Consider the following 12,927-nt stretch of genomic DNA (forward strand, 5'->3'; position numbering starts at 1 on the left):
GGGGGGGGGGCAACAATCAGGTGGGGGGGGGGGGTTTCACAAGCAAGTGTGCATCAGGACCAAGCATCCCCCCCCTCAACCAGACTGAGCATCCCCCCCCATGCCTGACCCCCCCCCACACCCAGGGAACACAACCTGCCCCCAACACACCCAGCCCAGAGGCCAGCAGAGCAAACTGGGGGGGGGAGGGGGGGCTGCAGGACCCCCCCACGCAGCACCCCCCACCCCAAGCTGAATACACCCCCCCCTCTGATTTTTGGGGACCACACCATGGGTGACAACCCCACACCCCCAAACCCATTCACGTGGGGGTGGGGGAAGGAAAGGGGGGGGGGGTCCCAGTGGAGGGGACGCTGTGGGTGGGGGGGCTACGGGGGCGGCTCTTAAAGCCCCAATCCGGCCAGGCTGGCCGGATTGGGGCTTTAAGAGCCCCCCGTAGCCCCCCACAGCCTGGCCCCCTGCCAGCCTGGGAAGGGTTTTGTTTCCTTTGAGCCAGGGAGGGGGGGGGGGGGGGATTTCAATGGAGCCCACACAAAAACTCCCTGTGGGGAAGGAGAGGAGGGGATGGGGGGGGGATGGGGGGGGGGACATGAGGCAGGATGACCTCAGCGATGACTTCATTCCTCTCACAGCTCCCAAAAAATCCTGGGAACCTTATAAGGAAAGGACTAAAAATACAGCCAGAGGGGTCTGGGTGGGCCCCCTGCATCCCCCCTCCCCAAAATGAGCCCTTTGGGGGGGGGGGTGTCTAAATGTGGGGGTCAATGAATGGGATGAGGACCCAAACACACCCCCCCACACACACACACCTGGAGAGGGGTGAGCTTGTGCCCCCCCACCTCAAAACCAGGGTAGGGATGTGGGAAGGGGCTTCTCCCCCCACCCCATCCCCATCCCCATCCCCATCCCCATCCCCCCACCCCATCCCCATCCCCATCCCCATCCCCATCCCCTCCCCATCCCCATCCCCATCCCCCCACCCCATCCCCATCCTCATCCCCTCATCCCCATCCCCATCCCCATCCCCATCCCCCCACCCCATCCCCATCCTCATCCCCATCCCCATCCCCATCCCATCCCCATCCCCATCCCATCCCCATCCCCATCCCCATCCCCTCCCCATCCCCATCCCCATCCCCATCCCCATCCCCTCCCCATCCCCATCCCCCCACCCCATCCCCATCCCCCACCCCATCCCCACCCCATCCCCATCCCCATCCCCTCCCCATCCCCATCCCCATCCCCATCCCCTCCCCATCCCCATCCCCATCCCCATCCCCCCACCCCATCCCCATCCCCATCCCCTCCCCATCCCCATTCCCCCACCCCATCCCCATCCCCATCCCCATCCCCATCCTCATCCCCATCCCCATCCCCATCCCCATCCCCATCCCCATCCCCATCCCCATCCCCATCCCCATCCCCTTCCCATTCCCTCCCCATCCCCATCCCCATCCCCTCCCCATTCCCTCCCCATCCCCATCCCCATCCCCATCCCCTCCCCCTCCCCATCCCCATCCCCATCCCCATCCCCATCCCCATCCCCTCCCCATTCCCTCCCCATCCCCATCCCCATCCCCATCCCCATCCCTTCCCATGCTGGTGGGGGTCCAGCTCACCCGCCCTTCACCCAGGTCAGACACACCCCCCCACCCCCCCCCCACCCCCCAGGAATAGCTCCCACCAGCTATAATAAGCGGTGCCCTGGTTTTGGGGCTGGCCCAGCTGCCGGGTGCTGACCCCCTGGCATTCTGCGCCCCAGCCCCGTGACAGCTGCTGCCAGATCGGGGCGGCCGCGCGTGCCTGAGGCTGCGCCCCCCGCCCGGACCCCGCCAGAAATGTGCGCCTGGGGCCGTCTGTCAGCGGCCCCGAGGATGAGGGGGGCCCTAGGGCTGTCCCCCCCCCATCCCTGGGGTGATGCAGCCCCTGGGGTGATAGGCCCCCCATCCTTGGGGTGATTCAACCCCCATCCCCAGGGTGATTCAGCCCCTGGGGTGATGGCACCCCCCATCCCTGGGGTGATGCCCCCCCCCATCCCTGGGGTGATGCAGCCCCTGGGGGTGATGGGCCCCCCATCACTGGGGTGATTCCACCCCCATCCCTGGGGTGATTCAATCCCTGGGGTGATGCCCCCCCCCATCCCTGGGGTGATTCCACCCCCATCCCTGGGGTGATGCAGCCCCTGGGGTGATGGCCCCCCCCATCCCTGGGGTAATGCAGCCCCTGGGGTGATGGCCCCCCCATCCCTGGGGTGATTCAACCCCCATCCCCAGGGTGATTCAGCCCCTGGGGTGATGGCCCCCCCATCCCTGGGGTGATTCCACCCCCATCCCTGGGGTGAATACACCCCCATCCCCAGGGTGATTCAGCCCCTGGGGTGATGGCACCCCCATTCCTGGGGTGATGCACCCCCTCAGAGGTGATTGCCCCCCCATCCCCAGGACGATGCAGCCCTCATCCCCGTGCCCCCTACCCCCCCGCAAAATGCTGCTTTACACCACAAAGGAGAGGGGGAAATGTGGCACACACACCCCCCCCCCCCCGCCACCCACCCACTGCCAACCAGCACCCCAAGACCCCCTTCCTCCTCCTCCACAGCCCTGGTAACCCCACTGCCAGCAGCGCCGGTGCCGGTAAACACGGTGCAGGATGGGGCCCAGAGCCTGACCCAGCCACCCCGTGAGTAAGTCGGGGTGTGGGGTGGGAGCGTGACAGGAAAAGGGCCGTGGCACGGGAAGCCACCCAACCGGCTCCCACCGGTTCCATGCCAGCCCCGTGCCTCAGTTTCCCTTCTCACCCAGCCTGCCACAGGCCAGCTGCAAGGGGAGAAGGGGCTGAGGCAGCGATGGGGAGAGGTGAAGCCCCCCACCACCACCACCCCCACACACATACACACACCTCAGGGCACCCCGAAGCACCTGGCTGCGCCCACCCTGGGGGTATTTGGGGTGGGGGCAGCGGGTGCAGGAGGTGACTCAGCGCCGGACGGGGTGGCGGGAGGAAGCGCTGCCGGAGCAGCTCCTTCCTCAGGCACAGCCGGGCCCGGCACGCAGGTGGCAGCGGGGTCAACAGAGCTCTGACCCCCCCCTAAAACCCACCCCAGCCCCCTCCCAGGTTTGGGGGGGTGGGATCGGACCCCTCGGGGCGAAAGCTGCTGTGGGTGGGTGGGTGGGTGGGGCTGAGCCCCCCGTGGGCCCCCAGCCTGCTGCCCAGGGGAGGTTTGGGGCCTGGCGAGGGTCACGCTGCTGGGGACAGGATGTGACCGCGGCCGGGCCTGAGTCACCCCCAGCAGCTGATGCTGGATCCGGCCTGGGAAGGAGCCGGAAGGTCCCGTGGCTCCAGCGCTCCCAAACACCATCCCCCGGGCAGCAGCCAGGGACCCCATTCCCAGTTTGGGGACCCCATTCCCAGTTTGGGGACCCTATTCCCAGTTTGGGGACCCCATTCCCAGTTTGGGGATCCTATTCCCAGTTTGGGGACCCCATTCCCAGTTTGGGGATCCTATTCCCAGTTTGAAGACCCTATTCCCAGTTTGGGGACTCCATTCCCAGTTTACGGACCCCATTCCCAGTTTGGGGATCCCATTCCCAGCCTGACAACCATGCATCCAGTTTGGGGAACTCACTCCCAGCCTGAGGACCCCATTCCCAAATTGAAGACCCTATTCCCAGTTTGGGGACCCCATTCCCCACTTGGGGACCCCATTCCCAGTTTGAAGACCCCATTCCCAGTCTGGCAACCACGCATCCAGTTTGGGGAACTCACTCCCAGCCTGAGGACCCCATTCCCAGATTGAAAACCCTATTCCCAGTTTGGGGACCCCATTCCCAGTTTGAGGACCGCATTCCCAGTTTGGGGACCCCATTCCCGGTTTGAGAACCCTATCCCCAGCCTGGAGACCCCACTCCCAGTCGGGGACCCCCCACGCCAGACCCCCTCCCAGCCCCTCGCCGTCCATCAGCCGACAGCAGCAGCTTCTCAGAGGAATTTGGCCCAAATCCCCCCCCCCTCCCCCCGCCCCCCCCGGCAGGTGGGCTGGGGGGCGCTGAAACCCCAGCGGGGTGACAACTGCCCGGCGGCGTTGGGTTTCGGGGGGAGATTTATCACCTCCAGGCTTGTGGGTGTCGTGTCCCCCCCTCCCGGCACTGCCCAGGGCGCCGCTGCCCCCCCCACCCCCCCCCCCCCCCACCCCCCCCACTGCGCTGAGGGGGCCGGGGCCGCTTCTCCAAACATGGCCAGTGGCTCCGAGCCCCCAGCCCGGGGTGGGATGTGGGGGGGGGTGGGGGTTACACCTTGTGCATCCCAAACCCCACCGCGACCCTGGCGGCACCACCCCCCCCCCAGCGCCTTCCTCCTCCTCCTCCTCCTCTCCGAGCATCCCGCCCCCCGGCCGGACCCTGGAACGGGGAGCGGGGGAGGCCACACGACACCCCACTCCGGGGGGGGGTTGGGGGGGCACGGAAACGCCGGTTCCCTGCGCCAGCCCCGGCGATGGGGGGGTGGGGGGAGCGGGAAGGGGCAGCATCCCCCCCCCCCCCCCCCAGCCACCCCCCCGCTTCCCATCCCCTTGCCGCCCCAGCCCCACCCGCAGCCAGCCGCTCCCAGGTGTGGAGTAACCCCCCCCCACCCACCCCCCCAGCACGGGGGTCCCTGCCTGCTCCCCCCAGCACCCCCAACCGCGGGGACACCCCCCGCCCCCTCCCCAAAACAGACCCGATTGGGGGGGACACACCCCCCCCACCACCCCCCCCACCACCCCCCCCACACCAGGCACCTCCCCACAGAGGGTCCCGGCGGGGGGCGCCGCCGGGCAGCCCCAGCACGGCGCCGGCGGGGGGCACCGGGCAGCAGCGGGCAGAGACCCCCCCAGGGACCCCCCAAACCCCCCCAAACCCCCCCCCCCGGATCGGGCCCCGCGGGCGGCCCCGGGGTCAGGGTCGGTCGCGATTGGCCCCGCCGCGCACCACGCCGCCCCCTGCAGGCCGGCCGCGGCGTTTGGAATTCCCACTCTTTCTTCTGATTGGCCCGCCGGTTGGAACCAATGAGAGAGGAGGAACCGGTGGGCCAAGCGGACCCGGCAGCTATAAACAACCAATCAGAAAGCAGGAAACACCCCCCGCCTTCCCCGCTGGCCCGGAACAACAGACGACCAATAGGGGCGGGGTGGAGGAGGCGCGGCGGTGGGCGGGCTCTTCGGGGAGAAGCGTCCAATGAGAGCGGCGGGACAGCCGGAGGGGGCGGTGCCGGCGGGGAGGCTCCCAGCCAATGGAGAGCGGAGGGGGCGTGTCCCCGGCTTCCAGAGAGTTCGGAGACGGGCGGCGGAGCGGCGGCGGCGGCGGTGAGTGGCGCGGCCCGGCCCGGGCCCCCCGCGACCCCCGGGCCCCCCGCGACCCCCGGGCCCCGGCTCCCCGCTCCCTTCCCGCCCCTACGTCCGCCCGCGGGGGCCTGTCCGGGCCTGGGCTCGGGGGGGGGGCCGGGACCCGCCCGGAAGCGGGAGCCGGGCCCGGTTCCGGGTCGCCGGGGCCTACCGGCCGAGGGGCGCCGGGGCCCACCCGCCCTGCGCCGGCCGCGGGGCTGGGCGCTGCGGGGCTGCGGGGCCCTGGCCCGCGGGGACGGGCTGTGGGGGGTGTGTGTGCCCCCCCGCTGCCGGCTGTCACGGCCTGTCACCCCGCGGGGACCCGCGCGGGCCGCTCCCCCCATCCCATCCCATCCCCCCCCATCCCATCCCAGCCCCTCCCGCCCCACCGGCCGCCCCGTGTCCCCCCCGGGGCCGGGAGGAGCTGGGAGATGCCCGTGCCGGGGTGGGGGACACACGCCGTGCCCCAAGTCCCCGGCTGGGATCCGAGGAACGGCTCAGCCGGTTGTCCTGGCCCGGGTCCCCGCGGGATGGATCCTGCCCTGGCCCCGGGAGGGAGGAGGAGCCGTTTCCCTCCCGCCCGGAGGGAGCCCGGAGCGGGCAGGGTGACAGATGCTTCCCCGCCACCCCCCGTGTGTGTGATAAACACATCCACACCCCGCGTGGGGCTTATCGGCTGCCGGCACATTGCCCGGTGCAGGGGGAGAGCGGCTGGGCCGTGGGACACAGAGGGGAGGCTGAGGCTGCTGCTGTGGGGAAACTGAGGCACGGCGTTGCCCCTCGGGTGTCTCCGCAGGGGTAGGAGCCCTCGGGGAGCCCCTGAGCGAGGGAAGGGTGCAGTGGGACGGGGAGGCTCACTGCTCACGGCTCTCTCCCCTCTCTCAGCAGCACGTCAGCGGTCAGGAAGATGGTGAAGGAGACGGGCTACTACGACGTGCTGGGCGTGCGGCCGGGAGCCAGCCTGGAGGAGATCAAGCGGGCGTACCGGCGCCTGGCCCTGCGCTACCACCCGGACAAGAACCCCAGCGAGGGCGAGCGGGTGGGCACAGCTTCCCCCCCCCTCAACATCCAGATCCTTCCCCCCCTCCTCCCTCATCTCACCCAGTTCTTTCCCCCTCCCCACCTCCCAGTTCAAGCAGATCTCGCAGGCCTACGAGGTGCTGTCGGACGCGCACAAGCGGGCGCTCTACGACCGGGGTGGGGAGCAGGCCATGAAGGAAGGGGGCCTGGGAACCCGGGCGGGAACCGGCGGCTTCGGCTCCCCGATGGACATCTTCGACCTCTTCTTCGGCGGCGGAGTGCGGATGCGCGGCCGGGCGGACAGGCGAGGTACTGGGGGATCAAGGACTCACTGGGACCCCTGGTACTGGGACAGCACCCACACCCAGGCGTGGTCCTGGCTTGGGTGGTGTGGGGGTGGGTTTGGGGGTGCCAGGGTTTTGTGGGTGACCCACAGGCCAGCTCCCTCCCTGCGCTGCTGGGCCTGACGCCGTACCTCGTCATCCCTCATTACTTTCTCCATCCTCCCCTCTTCAAAGGGCCCTTCCCTGTCCCTGTCCCAGCTTTCCCCCGCCGTCCCCAGGGCTGGGGCTGAGTCAGCCCAGCGCTGCTGCCCTGGGCTCCCCTCGAGCCCCGGGGGTGGCAGCAGCAAGACGCAGGGCGTGCAGGGCCGCTCGGGTGACTCTACGGATGCTTTGGGCTTGGGTCACAGGGAGAGGGTGACTCGCCTTGGCGGTTCTTGCTGAAGTGGCACGATTTAATTAGCTGGGCAATTAAAGGAGGCCAAGGGAAGCGTCTCAGCAACTCTGGGCAGAGCCTCTCTGACCCGGTTGAGGCGATAAGCAGCCCTGGGGTAGAAGCCGTGCCTGGCCCACGCCAGGGACCAAGGGCAGCCAGTGGGATCCCAGCGTGGAGGTGTGAGCAGATCCTTGCTAAAAGCTCCTCAGAGCCCTCACACCAAGCTTGGCTTAAAGCTGTCCCTGTTCTGCTGCTGTCACTGAGGATTTAGCAGGGCTGGCTCTGGAGAGGAGCTGGCACCCACTCACTGCTCCCTGGGAAGAACTGGTGATGCTGAACTGCAGCAGCCGGTACATGTCTGGTCGTGGTGTGGGGGGAATGATGTGCAGCTGGGTGCTGATCCAGGTTCTCCCACCCCACCCTTCCACCCATCCTTCCACCCACACCACCCACCCTTCCACCCACCCTTCCACCCACTCTTCCACCCATCCCTTCCACCCATCCCATCCACCCATCCTTCCACCCATCCCATCCACCCATCCTTCCACCCATCCCATCCACCCATCCTTCCACCCATCCCATCCACCCATCCTTCCACCCATCCCATCCACCCATCCCATCCACCCATCCTTCCACCCATCCCATCCACCCATCCTTCCACCCATCCTTCCACCCATCCCATCCACCCATCCTTCCACCCAACCTTCCACTCATCCTTCCACCCATCCCATCTACCCACCCCTCCATCCCTCCCTCCATCCCTCCCTCCATCCCTCCCTCCATCCCTCCCTCCATCCCTCCCTCCATCCCTCCCTCCATCCCTCCCTCCATCCCTCCCTCCATCCCTCCCTCCATCCCTCCCTCCCTCCAATCCCTCCCTCCAGGGAAGACAGTGGTGCACCAGCTCTCGGTGTCGCTGGAGGACCTCTACAACGGCACCACGCGCAAGCTGTCCCTGCAGAAGAACATCATCTGTAGGAAGTGTGGAGGTGAGCGCTGGCTGGAAGGTGGTGGGGTGGCTGCCTGGTCACGGGGTGCCCTCCCCACGCCCTCCTCACCCCTCTGCCACCCCTCGCCCCGACAGGCTGCGGGGTGCGGGAGGGCGCTCAGCGGAGGTGCCCCAAGTGCCACGGCTCCGGCATGGAGGTTCGCATCCACCAGCTGGGGCCCAGCATGGTCCAGCAGATCCAGACGGTGTGTTCCCAGTGCCAGGGGCACTGCGAGTGGATCCGGCCTCGGGATTGCTGCCTCACCTGCAACGGCCGCAAGGTCGTGCGGGAGAAGAAGATCCTCAGCGTCCACCTGGATAAAGGTGAGACGGGGCCCCCTGAGCACGGGGAGAGTGGGCTCAGCCCTAAAATAACCCCCACCCCACCCCGAGCTCACCCCCTGCACCCCGCAGGCATGAAGGACGGGCAGAAGATCACATTCCATGAGGAAGGGGACCAGGTTCCCGGCCTGGAGCCCGGGGACATCATCATCGTGCTGGATCAGAAGGAACACCCCGTTTTCCGCCGCAGCGGTGACGACCTCATCGTCAAGAGGGAGATCAGCCTGGCAGACGCCCTGTGCGGCTGCCGACAGTTCATCCGCACCCTGGACAACAGGACCCTGCTCATCTCCTCCCAGCCAGGTGCGGGGGGGTGCTCTGCACTGCCCCTGGGGAGGGGGAGAGCCAGGACCAACGAGGTGACCCCCAAATCTCCATCTCAGGTGATGTTATCCGACCGGGGGACTTGAGGTGTGTCCCCAACGAGGGGATGCCCGTCTACAGGAGCCCTTTCCAGAAGGGAAAACTCATCCTGCAGTTCCAGGTGAGGAGCTGGCGTTCCTCAGCATCCCCCCCCAACCTCGACCCCTCTGTGTCATCCCCCATCCATTCCCTGCCTCTGTTTCCCCTCTGGTGTTGCAGGTGAAGTTCCCGGAGCCCGGCTGGCTTCCCAGCGACCGCCTGCGCCAGCTCCAGGCCTTCTTCCCGCCCCAGGAGGAGGTGATGGCCACGGAGGACACGGAGGAGGTGGAACTCAGCGACCTCATGTCCCCTGGCAGCTCGGGCCGCCGGCCCTACACGGGGGAAGCCTACCACGAAGATGACTTTGAGGACGGCGTGCGCCAGCACGTCCAGTGCCAGACCTCGTAGCCAGCTGTGGAGGAGGAGGAGGAGGAGGAGGAGGAGGAGGAGGAGGAGGGGGGGGTGGTGGTGGTGGTGGCAGGGGGGGGAGCTGGAGCCCCCCCACCCCGTGGGTGGCAGCCGGGTTGGTGGAGCTGGGGCTGCAGGGGAAGGGGGGGAAGGGGGGCTCAGGGAGCCGTCACGTTCAGGGATGTACATAGGTCGCCTTTCCGACAGCACTTGGCCGCCCTCACCCCCTCGCTGGGGTGCCAGGCAGGGGGAGGCTGCGGTTTAGGGGGGGCCCTTGTGCCCACCCCCACACTCCAAGGAGAGGTGGGGATGGGACCCCCTCTTTGAGCCAGACCCCTCCTCTGGCTCCATCTCACTGTGGAGCCGCCACACCGCCGGCTCGCTGGCCACATCCAGCCCTCGGCTGTGTGTGCCCCCCCACCCCAGCACTGAGGAGGAGGGGGGAGGGAAAGGGGGAACCCCACCTTACCCTCTGCCTCAGTTTCCCCACAGCCACCCTCTGGTGGGGCAAAACCTCCAGAGGAGCCGGTTTGGGGAAGCACAGGACCTGCCCTGTCCCGGCCCCCCCACCCCAAGCCCCAGGGTCCCTGCTGCTGCCCCACGGCACCGTCCAGCCCCACGCCGTGTTGGGGGGGGGGCTGCTGCCCACCCCCTTTCCCCCCCCTCCCCCTGAGGTCCCTTGCTTTGCCCATTTCTTTCCTTGCTGGAGCCTGGGGAGCGGAGGGGGGGGGTCTCTTTTCTCTTTGCACAGAACAGAAGGGGGAGGGGGGGGCGCCCGTCCCTTTAATTTATTTTTGGAAGACTTTTAAATTGTTTTTCTTTTGGGGGGGGGGGGGGTGTGGGGAGGGTGGGGAGAGGGAAACACTTTGTACATGGTATTAAAAGCAGATCCCGACCCGGGCTGGGTCGCTGTGCCCTGCGGGGAGGCCGGGGGGGGGGGGGGGAGGCGGGGGGGGGGGGCGGTGCCGCCTGCACCCGCTTTGATCTGCGGGTGTGCCTCAGTTTCCCCGGCTTTGCCCAGCGGGGTGGGGGGGGGGGGGGCGGGACAGGTCCTGCCCTCCCAGAGGAGGATTTTGCCTTTTCACCTCCTGATCCCCATCCTGACCCCTCCCTGTGGCATCCCTGCCCCCCCCCACCCCGTAACCAACCCGGGGACCTTGGCATCACCTCAGCCCCCCCCCCCTCCTCAACGAGCCTATTTCAGTGCCCCCCCCATCCTGCTCCTCACCCTGCCTGGACCCCTTATATCATCCCTACTCCCCCTCCTGCCCCCCCCCAACCACCCTCAGCCCCCCCTCGCCCCTCAGGAGGGCACACACACGGTGGGGGGGGCTTGAGGCAGAGCTTGGCTGCCAAGCAGGGCTGTACAGACCCCCCCCCCAAAAAACAATGCCCCAAACACTGGGGGCAAGTTGCACTCCCTAAACACCCCCCCCCCCAGCATGCTGAACCCCCCCAGCCCCTCCCCACAATAGGACAGGGGTGAAACCCTCCAGCCCCTCGCCCATGGGGTCCCCCAGCCTGCGGGGGGGGTGGGGGGCCCAGGAAAGCGTCCGGCGCCAGATGCGGCTGGAGGGGGTGGGAGGAGGGGGAGGAGGAGGAGGAGGAGGAGGAGAACAATGCTGGCCGGCTGCCAGCCCGGCGGGAGCTGGGCGGGGGGCTGCTCCCCCCCCCCCAAAAAGCCTGTGGGGGTTCCCAGCAGCACAGCGAGCGGGGCCCAGGCTGAGGGGGGGGTGTCGTGTCATTAACCCCCCCCCAGCCCTGGCTGTCCCCTCCCAGAGCCCACGGCACTTTTGGGGAGCCGCTGGTGTCACCAGCCGCCGGGGGGGGGGGGGGGAGCGTCACCCCACATCAGCCAGGGGCACCCCCGAGAGGGAGGGGAGGGGGGGCCGGGCACTGTGGCCCCAGGGAGGGGTCCCTCGTTGCCGCCGGACCCCCCCCCCGGCCGGTCCCTGCCCGTGCCGGGTCACCGACCCGCCCGGAGCTTTGGGGGGGCCGGGGCGACTCCCCAGCTCCGTGCCCGCCCCGTGGCACCCGCACCCCCCACCCGGACCCCCCTTTGCGGGGAGCGGGGGGGCTGTAGGGTGAAGACACCCCCCACCCCCATCCCTGGCACCTCTGTGGCCCCCGGTTCATCAGCTGAACCCCATCATGAGTGGGGATGGGGGGGGGGGCAGCTGGCAGGACCCTGCCCCCCCCTTACCACCCGGCCCATCCATGGGCGCAGCCGGCCTGGAGGATGCTGGGGGGGACCCGGGGGGGTGACCTCAACCCCCGGGTGGGGGGGGGTGGGGGGTCTGTGTTGGACAAGGGGAAACACAGCGGCTCAGCCCAGGTGGGGGGGCCACATCTTGGCACTTTGGGGGGAGAGGGGGTGTAACTCGTCCAGCCTCATCTGCCCCCCAGCCAGAAGCCCCCCCCCCCCAGCATCCCAGCCGGGCAGAGGAGGATGCTCTCTGCCCCCCTACCCCCCCCCCCAACCCTGCCCCCCCTCCCCGGGCAGGAATTCACCACCGTGGGGACAGGAGCCAGCGGGTCCCCCACCTGGGGGGGGGGGGGGGGCCGCAGCCCCCCCGCTGCCTCCCCATGGCTGCCAGGGTGGGGGATAAGGAGAGAGAGAGGGGGGGGGAAATACGATCCAGCCCCAGGGACCCCGAAGGGGGGGCGACATCTCCCCCCCTGCGCGCCCCCCGCCCCCGCCCCCCGCGCCGGCGGAGCCTCCGCGGCCAGAAAACGCTGGAAAGATGCCGGGGTGAGGGGCTGCTCCCCCCCCCCCCCCTCACCCCCCACCCCCCCCGGGTCAGGCATTCATCACCCACAGCACAAAGCGGGGCGGGGGCCGGGGCCCCGCGGGGGGGGCCGGGGCCCCCCTTTGTCCCCGGCAGATGAAAGACGCGGGGCCAGCCCGGGCCCCCTGCCCAGCCCGGGGATGGGGGGAGGGGGCAGCGGGGTCACCGGGCAGGATTAGTGCCGGATCAGAGGCGCCCGAGACCACCCCCACGGTCCCAGGGGGTGAGGGGGGTGTCACAGCCCCGAGCATTCCACAGGGTTTGGGGGTCACGGGTGGACCCCCCCCCCCGCCCCCCTCCCCGGTGAGAATTCGGAGCAGCCGCCCAACCCGGCTGGGGGGAGGGGGGGTGTGCACGAGGAGGGGGGGCACCTCCACCCCCCCCCTCACATCCCCCCACCCCCCCAGAGTTCCCCTCCATGAGCAGGATGGGACCCCCCGCTCCTCAGCTGGGGATGGGGATGGGGGGGGCGGCCCCATAGACACCCCCCCATCCAGATGTGGGGGTTCGACTCTTGGGGTACCCCCCCCCCCCTCCCCCAACCCGGGGGGAGCCGAACCGGAGCCGTCCCCGGGCCGGCGGGGGGGGGAGGGGGGTGAAGGATCTTGCTCCGGGAGGGGGGGGAAGGGGAGTAGCGGGGGGGGGTAACGGGGGGGCAGCGGCTGGATTCCGTCACCGGCTGCTCCCGCCCGGCCCCGGCTTTCTGCGCGACCCCCGGGGAGAAAAGCGGCCGGTTCGGGCAGGGGGAGGGATGGGGGGGGGGATGGGGGGGCGGGGGGAGGGATGGGGGGGGCGGCTCCAGCGCCCGCACCCCCCCTGCGCTGGCACCGGTCCCCCCCCCCCGTCCCGGAGGGCGGGAGATGCAGGATGCGGCGCTGCGGGGGTAAAGGGGGGTAACGGGGGGG

General features: G+C 69.4%; 1 protein-coding gene across 1 annotated transcript; it reads left to right on the top strand.

The window, feature by feature from the left end:
* Nucleotides 1-5,305: 5,305 nt before the first annotated feature.
* LOC311202342 (dnaJ homolog subfamily A member 1-like) lies at nt 5,306-9,233 on the top strand (the record flags this gene model as incomplete). The annotated part of the gene is made up of 8 exons (XM_084276935.1): nt 5,306-5,338; nt 6,242-6,395; nt 6,487-6,685; nt 7,978-8,082; nt 8,178-8,405; nt 8,496-8,726; nt 8,807-8,907; nt 9,006-9,233. The coding sequence occupies exons 2-8, from the start codon at nt 6,264-6,266 to the stop codon at nt 9,231-9,233; spliced, it is 1,224 nt and encodes a 407-aa protein (XP_084133061.1). The 5' UTR covers nt 5,306-5,338; nt 6,242-6,263.
* Nucleotides 9,234-12,927: the final 3,694 nt, after the last annotated feature.

This window comes from Gallinula chloropus (assembly GCF_964237585.1).
Source record: "Gallinula chloropus genome assembly, chromosome: 29".
Taxonomy (NCBI): Eukaryota; Metazoa; Chordata; class Aves; order Gruiformes; family Rallidae; genus Gallinula; species Gallinula chloropus.